Genomic DNA, 27,134 nt, shown 5'->3' on the forward strand with positions numbered 1-27,134 from the left:
TTTTGAGACGGAGTCTCGCTCTGCCGCCCAGGCTGGAGTGCAGTGGCCGGATCTCAGCTCACTGCAAGCTCCGCCTCCCGGGTCTACGCCATTCTCCCGCCTCAGCCTCCCGAGTAGCTGGGACTACAGGCGCCCGCCACCTCGCCCAGCTAGTTTTTTGTATTTTTTAGTAGAGACGGGTTTCACTGTGTTAGCCAGGATGGTCTCGATCTCCTGACCTCGTGATCCGCCCGTCTCGGCCTCCCAAAGTGCTGGGATTACAGGCTTGAGCCACTGCGCCCGGCCTGTTTTGTTTTTAGTTTTTTAAGTAGAAACAGGGGAAACAGGGTCTTACTACATTGCCAAAGCTTTTCTCAACTCCTGGTCTCAAGTGACCCTTCTGCCTCAACCTCCCAAAGTGCTAGGATTACAGGCGTGAGCCACTATGCCAGTCCCTCCTTTTACTCTTGATCTGACTTCTAAGTTTTTAATAGTGTTCCCCATGCTGTTATACACATGAAAACAACCCATATCTCCACTTTATACAATTAGTAACCTACCAGTGGGATCTGTATTACTGTTCACAGTACATAAAATATGCAAGCAGTTTGCTAAATAGAAAATACATTTCAAATACCTTCAAGACTCAAAAAGAACAAACACAATTACGTATTTTATCATTTTATTAGGAATAATTCCAAATGGGTTATGCAGAAAATGTATTCATCAAATTTGATGAGTTTTCCAAAAACTCTTAATGAAGGTATGTCTGCTCAATAAACAAAACATCAGCAGAACTCTCATATACTGAGCAAAAAATCAGGCTGATAACAAAAGCAACATGCAACATAAAAAAGACACAATATAAAGGAAGACAATCTGCTGAGTATTTAAAACCATCTAAATCTCAATTCTTTGCAGCCAGCACAGAACTAATTAGCTATCAAATCCAAACCCCACCAAGGTATAAGTTTAGCTGATGTAGGCCAGGAGTCAATGTAGGGGGAAAAAATTTCCTCAGTGCAAGAGAGCTGAGTAGTGTTTTGGATCTTTCTGTGGCTGGTACAAGCAGTATTAGAAAATCTTTTTGGCAAGAGAGAGAAATAAATACAAATGGAATGCTACATTTTTAAATTAGCAGACTGTCTCAGGAATGATAAAGGTATCAGTAAAGTAGCAAGGGGATAACTTTAAAACATTATTTATCTGGGGCTTAAAAAGCACTCAAACCAATTTATTTAAAGGTTTCACAATAGCTATGTCCAGGCATTTACACTTATGGGAAGTAAAATTTAAAAAGGATACTTTTTTCCCAAGGAGAATTTCTTTAAAACCAAGCACAATTGCTAAATAGCAACATTATACTTGGTAAACAATAATTGGCAACAAAATAATATTCTGCCCAAACGAGTCCCAGATACTGTTTAATAACCAAGATACAAACTAATTTTGTTGTAACAAGCCTAGGCCAATTTTATCAAACATGTCCTTGGTTAGATATCCAGTTTCATTTAACGTTTTGAAAGCTCATTTGACAGCCAGTCAAGTCCTTCATACAGACCAGTTCCTTGTGTTGCACAAGTGGCTTGAACATACCACTGTAAAGAAAAGACAAGAAAATACTTCATTAACAAAGTTAATATATAACACCAGTGTTTAAACTGTCTTAATCAAACTTAAGAGTCTTCTCACACCTCTTGCTTCTCACAAAACTCTACCATATTTAAAGCTACTTATGGCTGGGTGTGGTGGCTCGCACCTATAAATCCCAGCACTTTGGGAGGCGGAGATGGGAGGATCACTTGAGCTAGTGATCCTCGAGCTTATAGTTCGAGACCAGCCTGGGCAACATAGTGAGACCTTGTCTCTACCTTTTTAGATTATTTTTTAAAAAATAAAGCTGCTTCTACCTATTCTGGAGGTTGCAGTGAGCTGAGGTTGTGCCACTGCACTCTAGCCTGGGCGACAGAGTGAGACTCCGTCTCAATCAATCAATCAATCAAGCTACTTCTACCTATTCATTATATTTAGACCAGATTTTCCCCCCTCAGTCATTCAGGTTTTTTTTCAGTACTAGTTTTTGGTTCCCTTTTAGTAAACTTTCTACCACTTAATCTGAAAAGAGAAATCATGGGGAAATTAGTAACTAATAAACTATCCATCTGGTTTTTATAACTCTCGTTTCCCATAAAACTAAACTCAAAAAGGCAATTTTTGAAAGAGTAGGGTTTGTTGATATTTTAAAGGCAGGCTTTTCAGATAATTTCACTATCTTTAGTCTCATGCATTCCAAAAAGTTCTTGTTTTTAGATGGTAATGAATCTTATCTCTACTAACTGTGTGAAAGTATCAAAAAAAAAAACCTAGAAGACAATTTACATTTAAGATATAGTTTACTTTTATTAATTTTTTTGACCAGTTTAACGCTGCAAGGCCACTGCAGGTATACCATGATGCCAATTATTTGACTACCATATCTCAGTAACCTAGGAGGCTGGGGAAAGGCTCAAATTCATACCTTCACAGCATGGAAAACTTGTATTATTTACAGTTAGTGTTGCTTGCTTATTTACTGATTGATTGATTGTTTTGAGGCAGAGTACTCACTCTGTTGCCCAGGCTGGAGTGCAGTGGCATAATCTCAGTTCACTACAACCTCCGCCTCACAGGCTCAAGACATTCTCGTGCCTTCAGCCTCACAAGTAGCTGGGGTTACAGGCATGCACCACCACGCCCAGCTAATTTTTGTATTTTTAGTAGAGACAGGGTTTTACCATGTTTGCCCAGGCTGGTCTTAAACTCCTGGTCTCAAGTGATCCGCCCACCTTCCCCTTCTAAAGTGCTGGGATTACAGGTAGGTGTGAGCCACCACACCTGGCCCAGTTTATGTTCTTCAAATCAGCCTGAGATACCTCAAACAGGCAACAGGTTCTTTTTCTTTTTCTTTTTTTGAGACAGAGTCTCACTCTGTCACCCAGGCTGGAGTGCAGTGGCACGATCTCGGCTCATTGCAACCTCTGCCGCCCAGGTTCAAGTGATGCTCCTGCCTCAGCCTCCAGAGTAGCTGGGATTGCAGATGCCTGCCACCACACCTCATTTTTTTTGTAGTTTTTAGTAGAGACGGGGTTTCATTATCTTGGCCATGCTGATCTTGAATTCCTGACCTCGTGATCCACCCGCCTAGGCCTCCCAAAGTGCTGGGATTATAGGCATGAGCCACTGCGCCCAGCCTGCAATAGGTTCTTTGTTGTTTCATTTTTTACCACAGCCATAGTATTTGCCTTATTTACAGGTTAATGCAAAACTACTGTAAAAAGCCTATGACACTAAGTTTCTGATAATTTATCTCCATCACTGAATCACTGATCTAAAATAACAAGCAATTTTAGAGAAGTATAATTTTTTTTTTTAAAGAAACAGTCTTGCTCTGTCACCCAGGCTGGGGTGCAGTGGGCACAATCACAGCTCTCTGCAGCCTCCAACTTCTGGGTTCGAACAGTCCTCCCACCTCAGCCTCCCAAGTAACTGGGACTAAAGACGCATGCCACCACACACAGCTAATTTTTATTTTTGTAGAGATAGGGTTTCACTTTGTTGCCTGGGCTGGTTTCGAACTCCTGGCCTCAAGCAATCCTCCTGCCTTGGCTTCCCAAAGTGTTGGGATTGCAGGTGTGAGCCGTGGTACCTGGTCTCCTCCATAAGCTGTTAACAAGCAGACAAGGCTGGGCACCATGGCTGGAATCCCAGCGCTTTGGTAGGCTGAGATAGTGGGAGGATTGCTTGAGTCCAGGAGTTCAAGACCAGCCTAGCAACAAAGTGAGACCCCATCTACACTTTTTTTGAGACCGAATTTCGCTCTTGTTGCCCAAGCTAGAGTGCAGTGGCGCGATCGCGACTCACCGCAACCTTCACCTCCCGGGTTCAAGCGATTCTCCTGCCTCAGCCTTCTGGAGTAGCTGCGATTACAGGTGTGTGCCACCATACCCGGCTAATTGTGTATGTTTAGTAGAGACAGGGTTTCTCCATGTTGGTCAGGCTGGTCTCAAACTCCCGATCTCAGATGATCCGCCCGCCTAGGCCTCCCAAAGTGTTGGATTACAAGCATGAGCCACAGTGCCCAGCCCCCCATCTCCACTTTTGAAACAAGCAAACAAACATTACTGGATCCTTAGTAAGAGAGCCAGATTTCAAAATATTTGCTGTAGGGTTATTTAAAAGATACAAAATTAAAATTAAGACTATCAATAATCTTCTTTCCGTTCCTTCTACCTCCCCCTTCAAAAAAAAAAAAAGAAAAAATAGACTATCAATAATCTTTAGACCTATTCTACAGCAGTTTTCTATATCTTTACAAAAATGAAATAAAGGTATTTAAAGTTTATTACCATATTTTTAAATAAATGATGTGCTTATTATTTGTCCAAAGGAGATAATAAATGTTTAAACTGAATACTAGCTTACACAACTATCCTAGTAAGTCTTAATAGTCAAGAGGTTAATATCAACCTCCAAATACTTACTGTTCTGTTACGAAGAGACTGAAGCCCTAGTTTATCTGTCATTTCACTGATGGCCATAGCATTTGGCAAATCTTGTTTGTTTGCAAAAAGCAGTAGCACTGCATCTCTCAACTCATCTACCAGAAGCTGGAAATAAAAGGTAAGGCATTAGCAACTACCAACCGGAATCTGAGTTTTGAAACTAACTGTCTTCCTATATATGCTTTACTCAGCATTAAATATACTATTAAACATTAACCTAATTTCTCTACACAAAGTTCACTCTTAACAACTGAAGTCTCATATCCTTCAGTTTTTAAATCCAGAGCAAACAATCATATGCCTTCAAGTAAGACAGAACTGTTTTTCAAGTCAATCATTCTACACCCCATTAAAGCAAATCACTCATCATTCAGCCTTCATGATCACCCATTGTCAGGACTGATAAGGGCAAGAAACACATATGGGAATAAAATGTTTATGGTAGGATCTTATGGTACTTAGTAGCAGAAGTACTCAGATGATGATTCTTTTCAGACTTCTATCCTTTCCAACAACAGTGGGACAATAACACAATTATCTGGGCGTTGGCAGTACCATGAAAAATACAAAAAAAAGTACCAAGAACAGAAGTTGTACTGGTGCATGATACAATATAGATGAACCCTGAAAAATTACGCTAAGTGAAAAAAGTCAGTCACAAAAGAACACATTGTATGTTTTCATTTATATGAATGTCCAGAATAGGTGACTGTATAGAGACAGAGTAATTAGTGGCTGTCAGAGGCTGGGAGTGTGGTGTAGGAGGAAGGAAATGGGAGTGACTACTGATGGTTCCAAGATTTCTTTGGGGGTGATGAAAATTTTCTAGTATTAGATTGTGGTGACGGTTGTACAACTCTGTATACTAAAAGCCACTGATATGCACATTTTAAAAGGATAACATTTATAGTATGTGAAGTACGTCTTAACAGTTTTTCTTTTTTTTTTTTTTTTTTAAGAGGGAAAGCTGGTGACATTTGACTCAGGCAAAAATCCAACAATGACTTAGTTACACATATACTGGCACAACGGTTTTACAAACTGCCCTCTAGTCTTAGGAGGAATGAATGATAATTAAAATTTCATTTCAGTAAATATTTTATGGCTACAAGTTTAAAATCATGACAAGGATTCTCAGCAGTCTTCCTCCATTTAGTACATTTAACACCACAAACACATGAAATCCAATATATGGCAAGGCTGCAAAATGCCACTGTGAACCAAACGTTTGTCTCTACTTTCAGAAGAAATTCCTTATCCTTAAATGGTTACTATTAAAAAACATTTCTGAAATAATTATTGGCACAGCATAGAGAAAATGGAACCGATGACCTTGGGAACAAAACATTTGAATCAAGATTCCTAGGGTCAAAACTGCTATAGCACTATAGATTTGGTACCTGTAAAATAAGGGACTGAGCTAAATCAGATATCCTCAGCCAGAGATAGGCATCAAGATTACCCATGAGGCATTCTAAAAAAAAAAAAAAAAAAGCTGCTCTGCCCTTCCTCCCAATTTACTGAAGTACTCTTCCATGTGTTTTTCAAAATGCTCTATAAGAGATTTTGAAGTACATTAAGAACCTGTGGATAATAGAGTTTCTTAAGTTTATTTCTAGCCCCCCAAATCCACTTGTGTAAACTAATCATAATAATAAATTTAAAGTATATTCTTACCATTTTCTGCAGCTCATCTGCTACTTCCTGAATTCTTTCACGATCATTGCTGTCTACCACAAAAATAAGTCCCTGGGGAAAAATTGTTTCAGTAAATTTTAACAGTTAAATGACATTCTCTATATGAAACAGAAGTGTAGGCAGCAAAATGGTACCAATGGTTAGACATTAGGAAGAAAATATCTCATTAAAAGTAAGAACTTAAAGCTGTAATGCTAAAAGCTTATTTGAGAACTATTTGTAAGTTTAATTTATTAGTGCTATTTCAAATCTAAAAACTTTTTATTCTTCACCAATTAACTACTTTTCTCAACTACCCTAAGAATAAATTGTATCTATTTTCCCCTCTTCCCTCTGTACTCTCACATTTAAGTGCAGGTACCAAAATAGCCACAAAGTAGGAACAAAAAGAAAAATAACAAATCAAGGATCCTAAAGAATTGTGAATTTGGCCAGGCATGGTGGCTCATCCTGTAATCCCAGCACTTTGGGAGGCCGAGGCAGTCAAGGGATCAGGCCTGAAATCGCTTGAACTCAGGATTTGGAGACCAGCCTGGGCAACATGGCGAAAGCCTATCTCTACAAAAAAATACAAAAATTAGCCAGGCGTGGTGGTGCACTCCTGTAGTCCCAGCTATCTGAGAGACTGAGGTGGGAGGGATCACTTGAGCCCAAGAGATGGAGGATGCAGGGGGCTGAGATCACGCCACTGCACTGCAGCCTGGGTGGCAGAGAGAGCCCCTATTTCAAAAAACAAACAAACAAATAAAACCATGAATTTACTAACTGAATTAGCTTATTGTATCAAAGGCATGTACAGAGTGTAATAAAAGGGGGGTGGGATAGCGGGAGTGGGTGCACTACAGTTTTCATCTGCTTTATCATGGAAGGAAAAAATTAACTTTCTCCAGAATGCTGCCTGCCAACTCTAGAATCAGGAGGACATCTTAAGAAAAAGATAGCAAGAAAACTCCAAGATTGGGCGCAGTGGCTCACTCCTGTAATCCCAGCACTTTGGGAAGCCAAGGCAGGAGAATCATTGGAGCCCAGCCGTTTGAGGCCAGCCAGGACAATATGGCAAAACCGTATCTCTTGAAAAGAAGAAAGAGAAAGGAAGGAAGGAAGGGAGGGAGGGAGGGAAAGAGGAAGAGAGAGAGAGAGAGATTTACTTGATTAAGACATTCTTTAAAAAAAAAGAAGGTAGTATCAATTCTCAGAGATATAAATATTACCTTCTTTTCAGACAGGGTCCCAACTCTGTTGCCTAGGAGCACAGTGGCGTAATCTTGGCTCACTGCAGCCTTGACCTCCTGGGCTCAAATGATCCTCCCACCTCAGCCTCCCAAGTGGCTGGGACTACAGGTGCGTGCCACCACACCTGGCTAATTTTTCTATTTTTTGTAGAGATGGGGTTTCACCATGTTGCCCATGTGGTCTTAAACTCCTGGACTCAAGTGATCCACCCATCTGGGCCTCCCAAAGTGTTGGGATTACAGGCATGAGCCATGGCACCTGGCCCATTATTAGAATTCTATACTACAAGAGAAATGGAAGGAATTAGGAAGCAATTAGTTGAACTCTTTTTCTAAAAACTTTCAAATGGGAAATTACAGAATTTTCAGTTAGAAAAAGGGAGCAAAAATAAAAATAATAAAATAATAAAAATAATAAAAAGGAAAAAAGATAAACCCTGACCCCGAAAGTACTTTTGATCATGTCACTTATCACAGATTGTCTTGTACTACTGATTTATTTAAGTAACTAGGCTGGGTGCGGTGGCTTTCACCTGTAATCCCACTATTCTGGGAGGCCGAGGCAGGTGGATCACCTGAGATTAGGAGTTTGAGACAAGCCTGGTGAAACCTCATCTCTACTAAATATACAAAAATTAGCCAGGCATGGTGGCACGCCTGTAATCCCAGCTACTCGGCAGGCGAAGGCTGCAGTGAGCCGAGATTGTGCCATTGCACTCCAGCCTGGGCGACAAGGGCAAACTACATCTCAAAAAAAAAAAAAAAGTAACTAGATTAACATTCACGGAAGGCAAAGGACTATACTACATCTTTTTTTTTTGAGAGAGTCTCGCTCTGTTGCCCAGGCTGGAGTTCAGTGGTGCCATCTCAGCTCACTGCAAACCCCTCCTCCCAGGTTTAAGCAATTCTGCCTCAGCCTCCTGAGTAGCTGGGATTACAGGTGGCCACCATTACACCTGGCTAATTTTTGTATTTTTAGTAGAGACGGGATTTTACTATGTTGGCCAGGTTGGTCTTGAACTCTTGACCTCAGGTGATCCACCTGCCTTGGCCTCCCAAAGTGCTGGGATTACAGGTATGAGCCACCGTGCCCACCCCCATCCTACATCATTTTCTATTTACCTCTCAGGATTATCACAGTACTGGGCTCTCCAGGGGTATCTAACACTTATTTTACATCCACTTAACGACAATTTCCTTTGTTTTAGCAAATTATAAGTCCATTTCCTTTATCTCTGTTGGAAACCATAACTTAATTTTTTTTTTTTTTTTTTTTTTTTTTTGAGACGGAGTCTCGCTCTGTCACCCAGGCTGGAGTGCAGTGGCGTGATCTCCGCTCACTGCAAGCTCTGCCGCCTCCCGGATTAACACCATTCTCCTGCCTCGGCCTCCCTAGAAGCTGGGACTATAGGCGCCTGCCACCATGCCCGGCTAATTTTTTTTGTATTTTCAGTAGAGACGGGGTTTCACCGTGTTCGCCAGGATGGTCTTGATCCCCTGACCTCATGTTCCGCCTGCCTCGGCCTCCCAAAGTGCTGGGATTACAGGTGTGAGCCACCGCGCCCGGCCAATAACTTTTTTATCTTATTTTACATTGCATCTACACCACCTGGAAAACCATCACTTTAAATATCTATCCTTTGAAAAACCTTTTGGCTGGCATGGCACCTCTAATCCCACCACTTTGGGAGGCTGAGGTGGGAGGATCACGTGAGGTCAGGAGTTCAAGATCAGCCTGGGCAGAGTAAGACACTGTCTCTACGAAAAAAATTAAAATTTTAGTAGGGCGTAGTGGCACGTGTCTATAGTCCTAACTACTTAGAAAGCTGAGAAGGGAGGATCACTTGAGCCCAGGAGGTTGACTGAAGCTGCACTGAACCACGATAGTGCCACTGCACTCTAGCCTGGGCAACAGAGAAAGACCCCATCTCAAAAACAAAAAATAATGTTTGATGCTTGGAAACACAGACTCAAATTCAAATCTTACACTACTTGTTATAATATTACCTAATCCTTGAATATGCCTTGTCTAAATAAAATAAAAATACTACTAACTTCATAAGCTTGTTAAAGATTAAATGCAGTCAAAGAGAAAAGAGCTATCATTGTGCTTGGCTTATCACAGGCATTTATTTACCAAATCTGTCTCTTCCTTTTCATATTTCAAAAGCTACTCCTTTTTAGAACCAAACCTTCCATTTTTTTCAAAAAAAAGGCAAGGAGTACAGAGGCACAATCATAGCTCACTTGGGCCTCCACCTCCTGTGTTCAGGTGGTCCTCCCACCTCAGCCTCTCAAGTAGCTGGGACTACAGGAGCATGCCACCATGCCCAGGTAATCTTTTTTTTTTTTTTTTTTTTTTTTTTTGGTAGAGACAGGGTTTCACTCTGTTGCCTGGACTAGTCTTGAACTATTACTGGCCTCAAGTGATCCTCCTGTTATGGCCTCCCAAAGTGTTGGTGTTTCAGGCACAAGCCATAGTACCCGGTCCTGAAACCTATCCTTTACAAGAGGTAATGCCCTTAAAAGGGACCTAATTTTATCTTGACTACCAACTTTCCATTTTTATTCTTTTTTTTTTTTTTTTTTTTTTTGATGTAAAGACAGGGTCTTGCTATGTTCCCCAGGCTGGCCTCAAACTCCTGAGCTCAAGCGATCCTCCCGCCTCAGCCTCCCAAAGTGCTGAGAATACAGGCATGAGCCACTGCACCCAGCCTTTATTTGTTTTAAAACGCAAATAATGCTATCAGTCCCAAAGTAACATTGAGAAGGAGAATTATTTTAGGAATTAATCCCTAATTATTTTCTTCCTGGAACAGCCTAGAATCAAGAATGAAGAAAAGCTAGGATTCTACAGATAAGCCCAGCTGCTATGAGATTATTTTAAAAGCCAAATATTTGCTTAATTATTTAGAATGGCAAATTAGTTGGAATTATCTAATAAGAGGAATTTACTACACACTATGCCATGGTTTGTTAGTATAGGTTAGAAACATGGTTAAAGCTATAGTTTCTTTTAAATTTTATAGCTAGAAGAACTGATCAGTAATGCTGGGAATGCAAGCTAAGAGCTCAGCTTTGATTCTATCAGGTAACACATAAAGCTTTCCCCAGCTAGCATGAACTCCCTGGGAAGTAGTACTTGGACTTTTAATTCTAAGGTGGTCCAAAGAGGCCAGAATTGGGTCTAATCTCAAATTAAGAACGCAAAGTAAATTACAAAGCATTCTAAAGAAATCTAGGGATAAACCCAGGGTTACCCTTGGTCAAGAATTATTAGGCTTAAGGATTAGCAAGGTTTTACTTCATATCTAACTCTTCAAAATATATTGGCCAGGTGTGGTAGCTCATGCCTGTAATCCCAGCACTTTGGGAGGCCTAGGCAGGGGGATCACATGAGGTCAGGAGATCAAGACCAGCCTGGCTAACATGGTGAAACCCCATCTCTACTAAACATACAAAATTAGCCAGGTGTGGTGGCGCATGCCTGAAGTCCCAGCTACTTGGGAGGCTGAGGCAGGAGAATCACTTGAACCCGGGAGGCGGAGGCTGCAGTGAGCCAAGATTGCACCGCTGCACTCTAGCCTGAGTGACAGAACGAGAACTCCATCTCAAAAAAAAATTAAAAAACAGTCCAGAGGGTAGAGCACATTAGAGATGAATATCAAATAACACAGCACTGGTTATATCCTGTTAACTGAAGCTGCATTATATATACATGTGAGTTTATTATGCTATTCTCTCTACTTTTATGTATACAGATTGAGTTTCCTTAATCCAAAAATCCAAATGCAAAACTTTCTGAGCACCAACGTGACAAAGGAAAAACTCCCTGCAGTATATCAGATTTTGGATTTCTGGATTTAGGATGCTCAACTGGGTACAATGCAAATATTCCAAAATTTTGAGATCAGAAACAGTGGTTTCTGGTCCCAAGAATTTCGGATAAGCAACGTTCACCTTGTATTTAACATTTTCCATAATGAAGCTTTTTAAAGCATGTGCCTCTGTATCAAATATCTTTTCTAGTCATAGCTGTATATTGATGACCATAAACATTCTTTTTTTGTTTTTTTTTTTTGAGACAGAGTCATGCTCTGTCACCCAGTCACCCAGGCTGGAGTACAATGGTGCAACCTCCGCTCACCACAACCTCCACCTCCCGGGTTCAAGCAATTCTGCCTCAGCCTCCTGAGTAGCTGGGATTACAGGTGCACGCCACCATGCCTGGCTAATTTTTGTATTTTTAGTAAAGACAGGGTTTCACTGTGTTGGTCAGGCTGGTCCCGAACTCCTGACCTCGTGATCTGCCCACCTCAGCCTCCTAAAGTGCTGGGATTACAGGCGTGAGCCACTGCACCTGGCCTAAACATTCTCATTTTTAAATAAAAAAGTATACCACTTATTTAATATGACATACTATGTAAACCTGGTTGTCCCAGCCACTCACCTAAGGTATTCACTGCCACCTGATGGCAATAAACCCCACTTGTATGCAATATTTTAAGAGCTGGATAACAAGATGACATTGCAAATCTTAAACATATAAAGTGGCAGTGATATCCACTTAAAAAATAATTACCAAGTAGTAAACAAAAACTGACAAATTCCTTGGGTGGTAGAAAAAACAATTGAGGTGGGACCAGGTTAAACAAAGGAAGAGTAAGAAGAAACTCTCCTGTCTTGGGTAAGTCATTACAAGTTTCAGTTTCCTCATATGTAAGAGAGTTAGATTAGAACGGTGGTTCTCAGCAGGGGACAATTTTGCTCCACGGGATATTTTGCAGGTGTGGAGAGATTTTTGGCTGCTAATTGAGGGGAACTGCTATTGCCATCTAGTGGGTAGAGGACAAGGATGCCACTAAACAACCTACAATGCATAGAGAGCCCTCCCCATACCCAACAACAAAGAATAACCCAGCCCAAAATGTCAATAGTGCTGTTGTGTAAGATACCAGACCAGTAGTATCAGCACAACCCAAGAACTTGCTAGAAATACAGAATCTCAGGCCTTAGCCAGGACCTACGGAATTAATGTGTATTTTTAACAAATACCCAAGTGATTGATATGCATTATTACAGTTTAAGAAACACTACTGTACCTGGATTATCCCCTGAGATTCTGATTCATGTGGTCTAGGGGATGATCTAGGTCTTGGGATTTTTAAAGTTCCCCATGTGACTCTTAAGTGCCACCCCCAAATTTGAGAACTCTTGTTCTATAGGATCACTCACTAAAGTCTCTTCCATGCCAGTATTATATATACACACTATGTGGCAATATAAAAATATCTTACAAATCAATGCAGCGAACTGACCTTAATGTATTTTTTTTTTTTGAGACGGAGTCTCGCTCTGCCGCCCAGGCTGGTGTGCAGTGGCCGGATCTCAGCTCACTGCAAGCTCCGCCTCCCGGGTCTACGCCATTCTCCTGCCTCAGCCTCCCCAGTAGCTGGGACTACAGGCGCCCGCCACCTCGCCCAGCTAGTTTTTTGTATTTCTTAGTAGAGACGGGGTTTCACCGTGTCAGCCAGGATGGTCTCGATCTCCTGACCTCGTGATCCGCCCGCCTCGGCCTCCCAAAGTGCTGGGATTACAGGCTTGAGCCACCGCGCCCGGCTAATGTATTTAATAAAGTAAACAAGTAACTGAGCTAAACAAAGGACTATCAATTGTCTTACATTCATCAGAAACTACAATGACAGTTTATACAGACCTTACTTTCTAAACTAAGATGGAAAGCAAAGAACTATGGATACGAGACCTAATTCATTCTTGAGAAGTACACCAGCACCCACCCCATCTTCCAAACACTTACCGTAATTGCTTTACAACTCTTCCACCCTATATGTTAGCCTTCGAGGCATACGTGAGAGTCCACTGAAGAATGTAGAAGTGGTGATAAGACAAATGCCAACTCATAGTAAACACCAATATCCAAGTAAATACTAGATACTAACATAAACTTTAGAGCATGAAACCCACAGAGAAAAGTTATAAAAACATATAGTATCCCTTACCTGGGTATTCTGGAAGTAATGCTTCCAGAGAGGCCTAATTCTATCTTGACCACCAACATCCCATACTGTGAAACAAATGTTCTTATATTCTACTGTTTCCACGTTAAAACCTACAAAGAAAAACAAAAATGACCGCTGTGCGGCGTCATTAAGAAAATAAAACCTTTTATTGTGGAATTTTCTTAGTGTTTTAAAAGTACTTCTTTTTATTTAAAAAAATATATTTAAACCTAAACATCAACAGAGACAAGGACTCAATATGTTATGCAGGCTGGTCTTGAACTCCTGGACTCAAGCGATCCACCCACCTCGGCCTCCCAAAGTGCTGGGATTACAGGCATGAGCCACCACACCCGGCCTGTTTTAAAAGTACTTCTAAGATAATCAACATGCTTAACAAAAAGACAGTCTCAAAACGAGACTGTATATATTTCACTTTACAACATATCATCATGATATAAAGTCATCTGTAAACTTTCTTACCAATAGTAGGAATGGTGGTGACTATCTCCCCTAACTTCAGTTTATACAGAATGGTTGTCTTGCCAGCAGCATCCAATCCAACTAGAAGAAGACATTATAGATTTAAAATCCAGACCAAAAGCACACTCCAAGAAATAATTTTACAGTATAAGTCAAAAGTAGAAGTTGTCTAAATGAAATGATCTTATTTCTGATTCCCAAAGGCAACACTTCCTACAGAAAGCCTTTCCATTCTTCTTTCTAGACCAAGAGAGACAGCATGTACTAGTAAAAGGAAACGAGTATATAGCTGACTTAGGCTCTAATCTCTAGCTTTGCCACAAACTATTTGAGTGACTTTAGGACACTGAGGAAAGAGAAATTAGCCATAAATAAAGGGACTGGATCAGATCATCTAAGATCTCTTCCAATTCAAGACTTTATTCTATGAACTACCAGCATTTTTGCGGGGGGGCAGAGGAGGGGGGGGACATACTCTTGCTCTGTTGTCCAGGCGCCCAGCACCACGCCCAGCTAATTTTTGTATTTTTTGTAGAGATGGGGTTTCACCATGTTGGCCAGGATGGTCTCAAACTCCTGGCCTCAAGTGATCTGCCAGTCTGGGCCTCCCAAAGTGCTGGGATTATAAGCGTGAGCCACCGTGCCCAGCCATACTACCATTTTTTAAAACACAGATTAGAAGTTGATTCAGAGAACACAAAACTGAATAAAGAATTATCTTAAGATTTGTAAAAATATTTTCTCTTATTTACAGAGTACAATTTGGGTAACAGATTTTGATGCTAAGGGGTAAAAATACACTGGTATAACTATGTCCTAGTGGTGTAACTATGTTCTAGTGACCTTCTATAACTATGTCCTAGTGACCTTATAATGATAATAAAAGAAGATGAAGCCAATTTTACCCCTGCTTAAATCCATTTCAACATTAAATGTGCCAAAATGAAAACCAAAGTCTGATTAACCTGTGTTATAAAAATGGCCCTATCACATTCATCTACAATATTAAGTAATATCTAAATTTTTGTTGTTGTTGTTGTTGAGACAGAGTATCACTCTGTCACCAAGGCTGGCGTGCAATGGCATGATCTCAGCTCACTGCAACCTCCATGTCCCAGGTTCAAGCAATTCTCCTACCTCAGCTTCCCGAATAACTGGGATTACAGGCACGTGCCACCACACCCCAGCTAATTTGTATTTTCAGTAGAGACGGGGTTTCACCATGTTGGCCAAGCTGGTCTTGATCTGCCCACCACAGCCTCCCAAACTGCTGGGATTACAGGTGTGAGCCACTGTGCCCGACCTAAATTCTTAAAATGATTCATTTGAGGCAGAAGTACAAGTAGGGAGGAATGTGTTTGCTTGTGAAAAAAAATCCACACTAGAACAAGAGGCTATACCTCTTTATTAGGGTGACAGTGAAGAACAAATTAAATGCTTGTAAGTATGAATCTCTCAAAACCTGAATATTCTGCAGTGTTTGTTAAAGCCCTCACAAATGAAAGATCAATATCTAATAACCTCATTGAATTTATCATTGTTCTTAGGATATCGTATCTGGCTACCTGGATTTATCACAGATTTTTATATCAATTCAATTGAGTATTGATTTAAGCAAGGACACTTTCTTAATATTTAAATCAAAGCATGACTTAGCACATAAAAGCAATGCTAGTAAGTTAAAAAAAGAGCTGAAATTATCTCACTTATCTAATTTACATTCCTATGCAAGTAAGTCTATCTTTTATCAGTTAGTCCAAAACCGAATTGAAGGCTACAGGCAATTCCGATTCCTTCCACCCTCTTAACAACCCTTTCTGCTCTGTACCCTACCAACAATAACTTTAAATTCTTTTTGGAGACTCAAGCCTTTTATTCCTTTGTCCCGTAAAACCCTGTTCCCCACTTCGTACTGGGATACAGGTTTATTTCTTCCCAAATACTAGTCAGTGTGATCAGCCCACATCAAGCCCTCATTCATGAGCATAATAATAAAAGCCAACTGTTACACAAGTGTTTTATTTTTTGAGTACGGAACAGTATCAAAAAGATCAGAAAACATAATTCTAAAAAATACATAAAAAGGAGCTATTAAGTTTGGCATCTTTAGTAACAAGATATAAAACAAAGGGGGGGTGGCAAAAAACAACTGGATCTTTAAATGGTTCAACAAAGCTGTCTGTTGAAAGCATCAGATTTTTAAGTTAACTAAAATTAACCTTTAAGTTCAAATATGATTCAGCCAAGTCAGAAATGAAACAGACGCTGATTAGGAAACACACACACACACGCACACACACAAAACTATGGTACCTGCCAGTTACCACCAGAGGTCCAACTGGACCTCAGACTGCCAATTAAAAACAATGTAAGGCCTGGCGCCATGGCTCATGCCTGTAATCCCAGCACTTTGGGAGGCTGTGGTGGGCGGATCACCTGAGGTCAGGAGTTTGAGACCAGCCTGGCCAACATGGTGAAACCCTGTCTCTACTAAAAATACAAAAATTAGCTGGATGTGGTGGCACATGCCTGTAATCCCAGCTACTCTGGAGGCTGAGGCAGGAGAATCGCTTGAACCCAGGAGGCGAATGTTGCAGTGAGCCAAGATCATGCCATTGCACTCCAGCCTGGGCAACAAGAGCGGAACTCGGTCTCAAAAAAAAAAAGTAAATCCAAAAATATTGACAAAGAATGGAAGAAATCCAAGACAAATCATGATTATATTATTTTAAATTATACAAAAGCATGTAGGTACTCCAAATTTTCTTTTAATAGGTTTTATATGTGCTTATATGAATAATTGTTTCCTTGCTCCTCTACTGATAGGAATTTTTTTTACCCAAAAAACATGTATTACTTTTATGAAAAGAGAAAAAAATTGTCCAAGTAGATTTTTTTAATTAAAATGTTGGGCTGTTTACATTTCCTGATATATCTTTTTGAAGATGACTCCTTGAGGGCTTTAAATATATAGTATTTTATATACTCATTTTACTTTTTCAAAAAGGGAAGTGTTTACAAAATCATGCAACCATTTCTAGGTCACCCCAGAATTCCAGGGGAAAAATAATTTACCCACAATGACTTTTAAGCATCCACAAATTATTTTCTAAATATAAATTACAAGACAACAGTTTAATGGCTCACAGCAACACAGAATGTATCTTATGCAGTTGTATCAAAAATAACAATGCTATATAAATGCAAACTAAGAGTTTTTTAAAAAGCTATTTCTAAGCTTTAATGCACAAATTAAACATATACCGTCGTCACTTAAAACTTACAGTTCTTTGCTCAAAAACATATTGGTCCAACAACTTCGAGCCACTTTAGTCATTTCTTATGTATTTCCTTAATGGTGCAATATTTGGCAGTGAAATTTCTCCACAAAATGAAAACTATTACCAATTTTCAACTAGCCAAGATAAGACTAATCTGTATAGCCCAGCAATGTCCTCCCTCCCCTTCGTGTCCAGAAACAAGCAACTGTACTGAAAGATGTACTAGAATAATACTTGTTCTCCTTAACTAGACCTGCACTTTGACCAAAGTGTTAATATAGCAGGAAAACTACCTCAGAAATCTTTGCTGGCCAGGCAGTCACTCGCGCCTGTAATCCTAGCACTTTGGGAGGCGGAGGCAGGCGGATCGCTTGAGCCCAGGAGTTGGAAACCAGCCTGGTCAACAGAGCGAGATCCATCTTTTAAAAAAAGAAAAATTAAATTAGCTGGGAAGCTGTGCATGGTGGCTCACACCTGTAATCCCAGCACGTTGGAAAGCTGAGGCAGGTGGATCGCCTGAGCTCAGGAGTTTGTGACCAGCCTGGGCAACATGGCAAAACCCTGTCTCTACAAAAAATACAAAACTTTGCCAGGTGTGAGTGGGGCATGGTGGCTCATACCTGTAATCCCAGCACTTTGGGAGGCCGAGAAGGGTGAATTGCCTGAGGTCAGGAGTTTGAGACCAGCCTGACCAACATGGAGAAACCCCGTCTCTACTAAAAATACAAAATTAGCTGGGTGTGGTGGCGCATGCCAGTAATCCCAGCTACTCGGGAGGCTGAGGCAGGAGGATCCCTTGAACCTGAAAGGCGGAGGTCGCAGTGAGCCGAGATCGCGCCATTACACTCCAACCTGGGCAACAAGAGCAAAACTACATCTCAAAAAAAAAAAAAAAATTTGGCCAGGTGTAATGGCACATGCCTGAAGTCCCAGCTACTGGGGGAGGCTGAGATGGGAGGATCACTTGACCCCAGGAGGTCAAGGCTGCAGTGAGCTGTGACCACACCACTGTGCTTCAGCCTGGGCAACAAAGTCGAGACCCTGTGTCAAACAAAAAATTAGGGTGGTGTGCATCTATATTCCCAGCTACATGGGAAGCTGAAGAAGGAGGATCCCTTGAGCCCAGGGGATCGAGTCTGCAGTGAGTCATGATCGCACCACTGCACCTCAGCCTGAACAACAGAGCAAGACCCCGTCTCAAACAAATCCAGGCGCCGTGGCTCACGCCTGTAATCCCAACACTGTGGGAGGCTGAAGTGGGCGGATCACATGGTCAGCAGTTCGCAACCAGCCTGGCCAACATGGTGAAACTCATCTTTACTAAAAATGCAAAAATTAGCTAGGCATGGTGGTGGGTGCCTGTAATCCCAGCTACTTGGGAGGCTGAGGCAGGAGAATAGCTTGAACCCGGGAGGTGGAGGTTGCAGTGAGCCCAGACGGCACCACTGCACTCCAGCCTGGGCAACAGAGCGAGACTCGGTCTCAGAAAAACAAACAAAAAAATCCCCACAAAACAAACCTTTGCCCATAATTAGGGCAGCAAGAAATACTTATATTTTAAAGAAGTTAGATCCGGCCAGGCACGGCGTCTCATGCCTGAAATCCCAGCACTTTGGGAGGCCGAGGTAGGTGGATCATAAGGTCAGGAGTTCGAGACCAGCTGCCCAAGATGGTGAAACCCCGTCTCTACTAAAAAATAAAAAAATTAGCTGGGCACGGTGGCAGGCGCCTGTAATCCCAGCTACTCGGGAGGCTTGAGGCAGGAAAATGGCTTGAACCCGGGAGGCAGGGTCTGCAGTGAGCCGAGATAGCACCACTGCACTCTAGCCTGGGCGACAAAGCAAGACTCTGTCTCAAAAAAAGGAAAAAAAAAAAGTTAGATCCAATGATCTCAACTTTGAGGGAGAAAAAAATATTGCAGAAAGGAGTAAGACTGGAAAGACAAAAGAGTATTTTCAGATGGATAAAAAGATTTTTCATGTTTTCCTTTATCTTTCAAATTATCTACAAGTTTGAAATATACCTTCATTATTTTAAGTGTGTGTGTGTGTATATATATATACATTTTTTTTCGAGACAGGATCTCGATCTGTCACCCAGCCTGGAATACAGTAGTGCAAACACAGCTCACTGTAGCCTCAAACTTCTAGGCTCCAGCAATCCTCTCACCTCAGCCTCCCCAGTAGCTGGGACTACAGGAGCACGCCACCATGCCCAGCTAATGTTTAAAATTTTTTTGTAGAGATGAGGTCTTGCCATGGTGCCCACGCTGCATAATAATTTTAAACAATAATTTAAAATTGAATATTTACTGCATTCTAAGCATAGTACTAGGTGATTCCATACATTTTTGGAATTTAATCCTCACAATAACCTTTCATTTTACAGATGAGACATTTAATGTCCAGAAATGTCCCCCATAATCACAGAAAAAGAAGAACAGATATTTAAAAACCTAAGTCTTGCAGAGAAATTAGAACCCTCATACATTGCTAGTGGGATGTAAATGAGGATGTAAAATGGAAACGTTTGTCAGGTCCTCAAAATGTTCAAGACAGTTACCATGACACAATTCCGCTCCTAAGTATTTATCAAAGAATTTAAAACACATGCCCACACAAAAACTTGTTCATAAATGTTGAAGAGCTAGAAAGTGGAAATGACCTAATTTTCATCAACTGATGAATGAATAAATAAAATGTGGTTTATCCATCAATGTAATTACTATTTGGCCATCAAAAGAAATGAGATGCTTATGTGAATTTTGTGAAAAGGAAAAAAATGAGAAGAATGAAGGACTAATATATGCTATAATATGAATGAATTTTTTTCTTTTCCTTTTTTTTTTTGAGACGAGTCTCGCTCTGTCGCCCAGGCTGGAGTGCAGTGGCCGGGTCTCAGCTCACTGCAAGCTCCGCCTCCCGGGTTCACGCCATTCTCCTGCCTCAGCCTCCGGAGTAGCTGGGACTACAGGCGCCCGCCAGCTCGCCCGGCTAGTTTTTTGTATTTTTAGTAGAGATGGGGTTTCACCATGTTAGCCAGGATGGTCTCAATCTCCTGACCTTGTGATCCGCCCGTCTCGGCCTCCCAAAGTGCTGGGATTACAGGCTTGAGCCACCGCACCCGGCCTATTTTTTTTTGAGATAGTCTCACTCTGTCGCCTAGGCTGGAATGCAATGGCACAATCTCAGCTCACTGCAACCTCTGCCTCCCGGGTTCAAGGGATTCTCGTGCCTCGGCCTCCTGAGTAGCTGGGACTACAAGTGCCTGCCACCACACCTAGCTAATTTTTGTATTTTTAGAATAGACAGGGTTTCACTATGTTGTACAGGCTGGTCTCGAACTCCTGACTTCGTGATCTGCCCGCCTCGGCCTCCCAAAGTGCTGGGATTACAGGCGTGAGCCACTGCGCCCGTCCACTATGAATGAACTTTCAAAACATCATGCCAAGTGAAAAAAGCCAGACATAAGAGGCCATAAATCATGATTCCATTAAATGAAGTGTCTGGAATAGATTAACCCATAGAAACAGAAAAGAGATAACTGGCTGCCAGAAGATGGGAAGAAGGGAGAATGGGAATTACTACTAATGGGTATCAGGTTGAGGGATGATGAAAAATTCTGGAATTAGACAATGGTGATGGTTACACAACTTTGTCAATACATATACTAAAACCCACAGAACTGTACACTTTAACAGGGTAAATTTTATGGTATATGTATTATATCTCAATTTTTTAAAAAAATTTCTAAAAAGCCAGAACCAACAAACCCTAGTTCTGATGCCAGAGACCTCAAATACTATTTACATACTGCCATCCTGACTTTAGGTTTTTCTGGTGGACATACTGTATCTTGGTTGGGCATGGTGACTCACGCCTGTAATCCCAGCATTTTGGGAGAGTGAGGCAGGTGGATCACCTGAGGTCAGGAGTTCCAGACCAGCTTGACCAATATCGTGAAACCCTATCTCTACTAAAAATATGAACATTAGCCAGGCATGGTGGCAGGGGCCTGTAATGCCAGCTACTCGAGAGACTGAGGCAGGAGGATTGCTTGAACCCGGGAGGTGGAGGTTGCAGGGAACGGAGATTGCACCACTGCACTCGAGCCTGGGTGACACACTGAGACTTTGTCTCAAATATATTTTATCGAATTCATCAGAGGCTTGACCATCCAAACTGAAACTGAGGCCACCAGGTATATGGAAAAATGTGAACTTAAGTTCTGCTTCTATGCACGGATGAGAAACATCTGCATTTTTATCAGTTAATTAGCAGCAAATTATCAAAGTTTCTTACAGCCTATTGCACTACTATAATAATGCAAAAGGGTGCATCTAAGGATGGCTGTACCTATCAACCAGTGGCATGAAACAGGATTTTTGCCTTTTCCATTTCCTATATTCACATAATGAGAAGAGCCTGTTTTTTCAAAGGTTGGCAGTTATATGTTCAACCAATAACCTCAGAAAATGCTTGTAATAAGCTAAATCAAAAAGAGAGGACACAAAACTAAATATCACAACTACAATTTTAGAGGAACAAAAACTTCCTCTTAAAAGGCTGACTGAGCATGTACCAGGTGTGGTGGCTTACACCTGTAATCCCAGCACTTTGGGAGGTTGAGGCAGGAGGATCTCTTGAGTCCAGGAGTTTGAGATCAGCTAGCAACAGAACAAGACCCCCATTCTCTACAAAATAATTTAAAAATGAGCTGGGCATAGTGGTGCCTGTAGTCCTAGCTACTCCAGAGCCTAAGGTAGGAGGGATCGCTTGAATCCAGGAGTTCAAGGCTACAGTGAGCTATGATCATGCCACCTGTATGTGCCCCAGAGTATGGTTGACAGAGCAAAACCCTGTCTCAAAAAATAAAAATAAAAATAAGGCTGAGAGTAAATATGACAGAATAGTGGAATTACAGATAGGTAATTATCACTTTATTCTTTTACCTGTTTTCTAAATGTAACAGAAGGAACATATACTACTTTTAGAATCAGGAGGAAAAGGCCGGGCGCGGTGGCTCAAGCCTGTAATCCCAGCACTTTGGGAGGCCGAGACGGGCGGATCACAAGGTCAGGAGATCGAGACCTGCCTGGCTAATACGGTGAAACCCCGTCTCTACTAAAAAATACAAAAAACTAGCCGGGTGAGGTGGCGGGCGCCTGTAGTCCCAGCTACTCGGGAGGCTGAGGCAGGAGAATGGCGTAAACCCGGGAGGCGGAGCTTGCAGTGAGCCGAGATAGCGCCACTGCACTCCAGCCTGGGTGACAGAGCGAGACTCCGTCTCAAAAAAAAAAAAAAAAAAAAAAAACAGGACAATGCAGCCAGGCTCAGTGGCTCACCCTGTAACACCAGCACTTTTCGAGGCCAAGGTGGGGGGATTGCTTCAGCCCAAGAATAGGCAAGATAGTGAGACCTTCTTGCTACAAAAAATTTCAAAAATTAGCCAGGCAGGTCGAATGGCATGTCCTTGTTGTCTCAGCTACTCAAAAGGAAAAAAACATAATTATTTTAAAAATATATACAAAATACAGAAGCTGGCCGGGTGTGATGGCTCATGTTTGTAATTCCAGCACTTTGGGAGGCCAAGGCAGGTGGATCACCTGAGGTCAGGAGTTTGTGACTAGCCTGGCCAACATGGTGAAACCCCGTCTCTACTAAAAACACAAACATTAGCCGGGCTTGGTGGCAGGCGCTTGTAATCCCAGATACTCAGGAGGCAGAGGTTGCAGTGAGCCTAAATCGTGCCATACTGCACTCCAGCCTGGCAGACAAGAGTGAAACTCCATCTCAAAAAAAAAAAAAAAAAAATTAAATTAAATTAAATACAGAAGCTATTGCTTTATTTTTATTTTTTTTCAAATAGAGATGGGGTCTTGCTAAATTGACCAGGCTGGTCAAAAACTCCTGGCCTCAATGCAATCCTCCCAACCTGGCCTCCCAAAGTGCTGGGATTATAGGTGTGAGTCTATGCTGCTTTCTAACTCAAGCAGCATGGGCAATACCATCACTTGCGTAACTTCCCCTTATAACTAGTACATAATTTCTGTCAATCAATAGTCCAGATTATGTTAAATTTGATACACTGTGTTGGTTTTTTAATTACAGTTAACTACAAGCTGACTTCCAACATCTTTTAAAGTTACTTGAACTTTTGGAAGAACACCAGGTGTAGGAATTAAATTTAAAACTTCTCCACAGTAGTTTGGCAAACCCGAGACATCAGCTAACTCCTATCTCCTTTATACTTTAAAATGGTAAAGTCTGAAAAAAGTCTGACTCAGGAGGGCATGAATCTTATCTAAGCTTTATAAAGAAAAAAGAAGCACACTAATGTAAAACATTAACCAATAATTCCAACAGTTGAATGGGGTAGAAAAAAAAAAGTGATCTATTATTTTTGCGGTCAGTCACTCATAAAGCCAGACAGAAAAATTAAGAATTATCAAACTTCCAAACCACCTTTTTCCCTGTTCATGCACATATCTTCCTCGTACGTTGATACCTCCTTTGATGAGTTACCATAAATGTTGATCTTGTGACTGAAGTGTTTTTAGTCAAGGAAAACTGATTATCCCAAAATTAAAGTGCAAAACAATAGCATGCCTGAGTTAAACATTCAAAACAAGTAACTCCTAAATCCTCCGCACAAATGCAGAAACTTCAATATTTTTTCTCTCCCATTTTCTTCAAATCTAGCATACTTCTATCTTCCTTGCCCCTCTGATACTTTCATCAATCACAAAAGACTAACGAAACGAAAAATAGCAATTTATTTACAATAAATCTTAAGTAAAAAGACCAATATACTACGTGTTCTGGAACACAACCATATATTGTTAAATCTCTTTAAAGAACAGGCTGGAAATTCATTTATCGCAGTCCAAAGTCCTCCCATTAACTTCCGATCCTTTTTCAGACTGCCAACTTTCAGTCTTAACTTAAATATGCTTGCCCTCCTAAAATAATTCTGTTCTCTTGACAAAGGAAATCTAAGAAACTTTGAAAAAGAAAACACTTTATGAATCATAAACAATTGTTTCACAAAATGTAAATACGATGAGTTGAGGAAAATTAAACGAGCCAATGTATATACTGTTACTCTTTATATACCTTGAAATATTACAGAAGCTTGTGTTTGAAAGCTTTCGATGGTAGTACAGTTCCAAAATAAAACCTCCGGCCCGGCATGGTGGTTCACGCCTGTAATCCCAGTACCCTGGGAGGCCCGGGTGGGTGGATCACCTGAGGTCAGGAGTTCGAGACCAGACTGGCCAACATGGTGAAACCCCCGTCTCTACTAATAATACAAAAAATTAGCCGGGCGTGGTGTTGCATGCCTGTAATCCCAGCTATTTGGGAGGCTGAGGCAGGAGAATCTCTTGAACCCGGGAGGTGGAGGTTGCAGTGAGCGGAGATTGCGCCACTGCACTCCAGCCTGGGTGACAAAAGCAAAACTCCGTCGAAACAAAGAAAAGGAAAGAAAGGAAGAAAGAAAATAAAACCTCCTCTGGTAGAACACAAGCTAATGAACCAACAGGTTTCAACGTTCAAAGTTAGAGGGGCTTCTTTCAGCGTTATTCTAGTCCATGGAGCTCAGCTGTGATGTAGGCTGGTCACAGTAACCGGGAGCGGTTGCTTACATCAGCCAACTGACAGCCCTTCTCCCTTAGCTGAGCAAAAACACGCCCCCTAAAAAGCAGTTTTTTAAAAGTCAATTTTCTAAAAAGAAATTTTAAAAAATTGTAGTTACTATTAACAAGGCTACCTTAAAATTCAGCGTCATGATGTTCTGTTCAGTTCAGTTACTGAAAATTTATCAGGTATTTTTTAAAAATTCGTTTCTAATTTTTTTTTTGCATTAGACTTTAAGCCGGCTAAATAAGTTTGAAAACCTAGGAGAACAAACCAAATACATTTAAAGTTTTTGAAAATAGCCAAAGAAATAGAAGATAAGCTTGGTTTTCGGAGAATGAGATTAACAAGGAGGGAAAAACTTGAAAGGGAATCCAGCGCAGGCCAAGTTTAGCAAAGTGGGCGCTGAAGGACTCCAGACTCTTAGGAAACCTTGGGTGCTCCCTGGCCACCGCAACTTCCTGCCCCGGGCGACTCCAGGCTCCGGGTGGCCGCTGGCTCACATACCAACGGACTGTGCAGGGACTGTACACGAAGCGCAGAGTGGGAAGGAAAAGGCTAGAGTGGCTCTGCCTTCCCCCTGACGGCTGTCCACACCCGGGCAAGAAGGTATGCAGATCGCACCCCCAGAAAGGGCCTCGCCAAGTGTTTGCTTCCCAGAGTTGGCTTTCCCCACATCTCTGCCTAATGTTGTCCAGCTTTCAATAAGATCAAGGGGAAAAAGTCAAGTCCAGAAAGAAGAAACCTTGCCCAAAACCCTGTCGCTGCCTCGTCTGGCAACAGATCTGGGGAGGGATCGCTCACCCTCCGCTCCATTGTTCCCCCTTAAGAATTCCTCCCGACCCCCGACCCGGCGCCCCTCCCCCACCACGGCGGGCGGAGAGAAAAACAGGCCCAGAGGCCACCTGAATTGTAGAGATCCTGCCTTTCCCAGGTCCCGCCTCGACTCGCAGCCCTTCACTCACCCATCAAAATGCGCATCTGCTTCTTGCCAAATAGTCGGGAGAAGAGGGAGGAGATAGTGAGGCCCATGGCGGTAGTGGCACTTGTGATGGGCAGAAGCAGAAGGGGTTTGGGGCGACCCCGTGCTTTCTCCTTTCAAGCTCCCAGGCAAACTAAAAGAGAGGGAAGAGAAAGAGCGGAGGAAGAAAGGGGGAGGCAGGCCCGTCTCGCTGGCCGCTGTGCTGATGAAGCTCCGGCACAGGAATAAGCCGGTAGAGGACCTGCTAGGCGACTGGCGCGGCAGCTCCGGCTCTAGCCTTTAGGATCTGGCTGTGCCACGTCACGCGGCGGCCGCGGCGACTCCAGCAGCGGCCCGGCCCCTCCAACGCGGACAGAATCGCGTCACCGCCTCCCCATCCCCCTGCGCTTCCGGTGCGCCCAAGCCACTGCGCTTGCGCGCTCAGGGGATTGGCCAGTTTCGCTGACGTGCATCTCTCGACGACGCCACCGTCTGGACGTGGCTCCAAGAGTCGGGAGACGCCGGCTGGGGCACATGCGTACTGGGCGACGGACAAAGTCCCACAATACCTCGCTTCGTCACTTCCAATCAGACTCAGGACGAGACGCTTCCGCTCGGATAAAGGCATTGTCGGGGTGATAGTACTTGCTTCCGGAAAGGCGAGCTGAGCATTATGGGTTAGGTGAGGAACCTCGCCGTCTTCTATTACGGTACGCGCGATGGGAATTCCCTGATGCCATGAACTTAGACGTCTCTCACACGGGGCCAGACGCTTGCCTTAGTTAACGCGTGAAGACCGGCCTGGCCTTTTGCGGAGAAAAGTGGTTAAAAGCCGACTTGTGGGCCGAGAAACTGTGGCATCCTAATGAGCTAAGGCGAGACGCTTCGACCACCACGCTAGGTTATTCTGAAGATCTTTAATTCTATCAAGGCGAGAGCGCTCCAAGACATGTTCATCGGCTATTGCTTTTTAAAGAGAAGGCAACGAGGAAGTCTTGCTTTTCTTGTACTTTTTCTCCTAGAAGCAGCATGAAAGACTTACTCCTTAGGTTGAGGAAGTGGAAAGCCTCTTGATCAGGCCTGGCGCGGTGGCTCACCGTGCCCGGCCTGCTACACCTTCTTAAATTCACAACAATGATTAATTTATTAGACTCATTGCCAGGATAAAGATTTAATCTGTTTTTCTAATAGTGCCGTCCTTTGTGGTTCTGTAGTTGCTTATTCCAACTGGCATATTTCCATAGGATGGGGTTGAATAAGAAAAACTTGCAAACTTTCAAAAACAGTAAGCTATTTTTGTAT

The 27,134-nt window shown here is 42.1% G+C and overlaps 2 protein-coding genes across 10 annotated transcripts in view; one reads left to right on the plus strand and one right to left on the minus strand.

Annotated features, from left to right (window-relative positions):
- PDE12 (phosphodiesterase 12) overlaps nt 1–13,112 on the plus strand; it is a 25,636-nt gene extending 12,524 nt beyond the window's left edge. For 3 of the 9 annotated variants that reach the window (XR_013413377.1, XM_077990493.1, XM_077990495.1), the window contains 2 exons: nt 3,854–3,947; nt 12,793–13,112. Coding sequence is in view for 7 of the 9 variants with exons in the window: in XM_077990493.1 (XP_077846619.1) it covers nt 3,854–3,947; nt 12,793–12,955 (257 nt within the window). In the remaining 2 variants the exon portion in view is untranslated. Of the gene's footprint in view, nt 1–7; nt 1,391–3,849; nt 6,796–12,792 lie in introns of those variants that run through there. The other 6 variants (XM_077990494.1, XM_077990497.1, XM_077990496.1 and 3 more) reach the window with 4 other exon arrangements.
- On the minus strand, nt 986–26,108 carry ARF4 (ARF GTPase 4). Its single transcript, NM_001195582.1, is given in 6 exon segments — nt 986–1,577; nt 4,500–4,625; nt 6,198–6,269; nt 13,471–13,580; nt 13,954–14,034; nt 25,837–26,108. Coding segments are annotated over 6 exon segments (543 nt in total). The 5' UTR covers nt 25,904–26,108; the 3' UTR covers nt 986–1,490.
- Nucleotides 26,109–27,134: the final 1,026 nt, after the last annotated feature.

Source organism: Macaca mulatta, chromosome 2, assembly GCF_049350105.2.
Source record: "Macaca mulatta isolate MMU2019108-1 chromosome 2, T2T-MMU8v2.0, whole genome shotgun sequence".
Taxonomy (NCBI): domain Eukaryota; kingdom Metazoa; phylum Chordata; class Mammalia; order Primates; family Cercopithecidae; genus Macaca; species Macaca mulatta.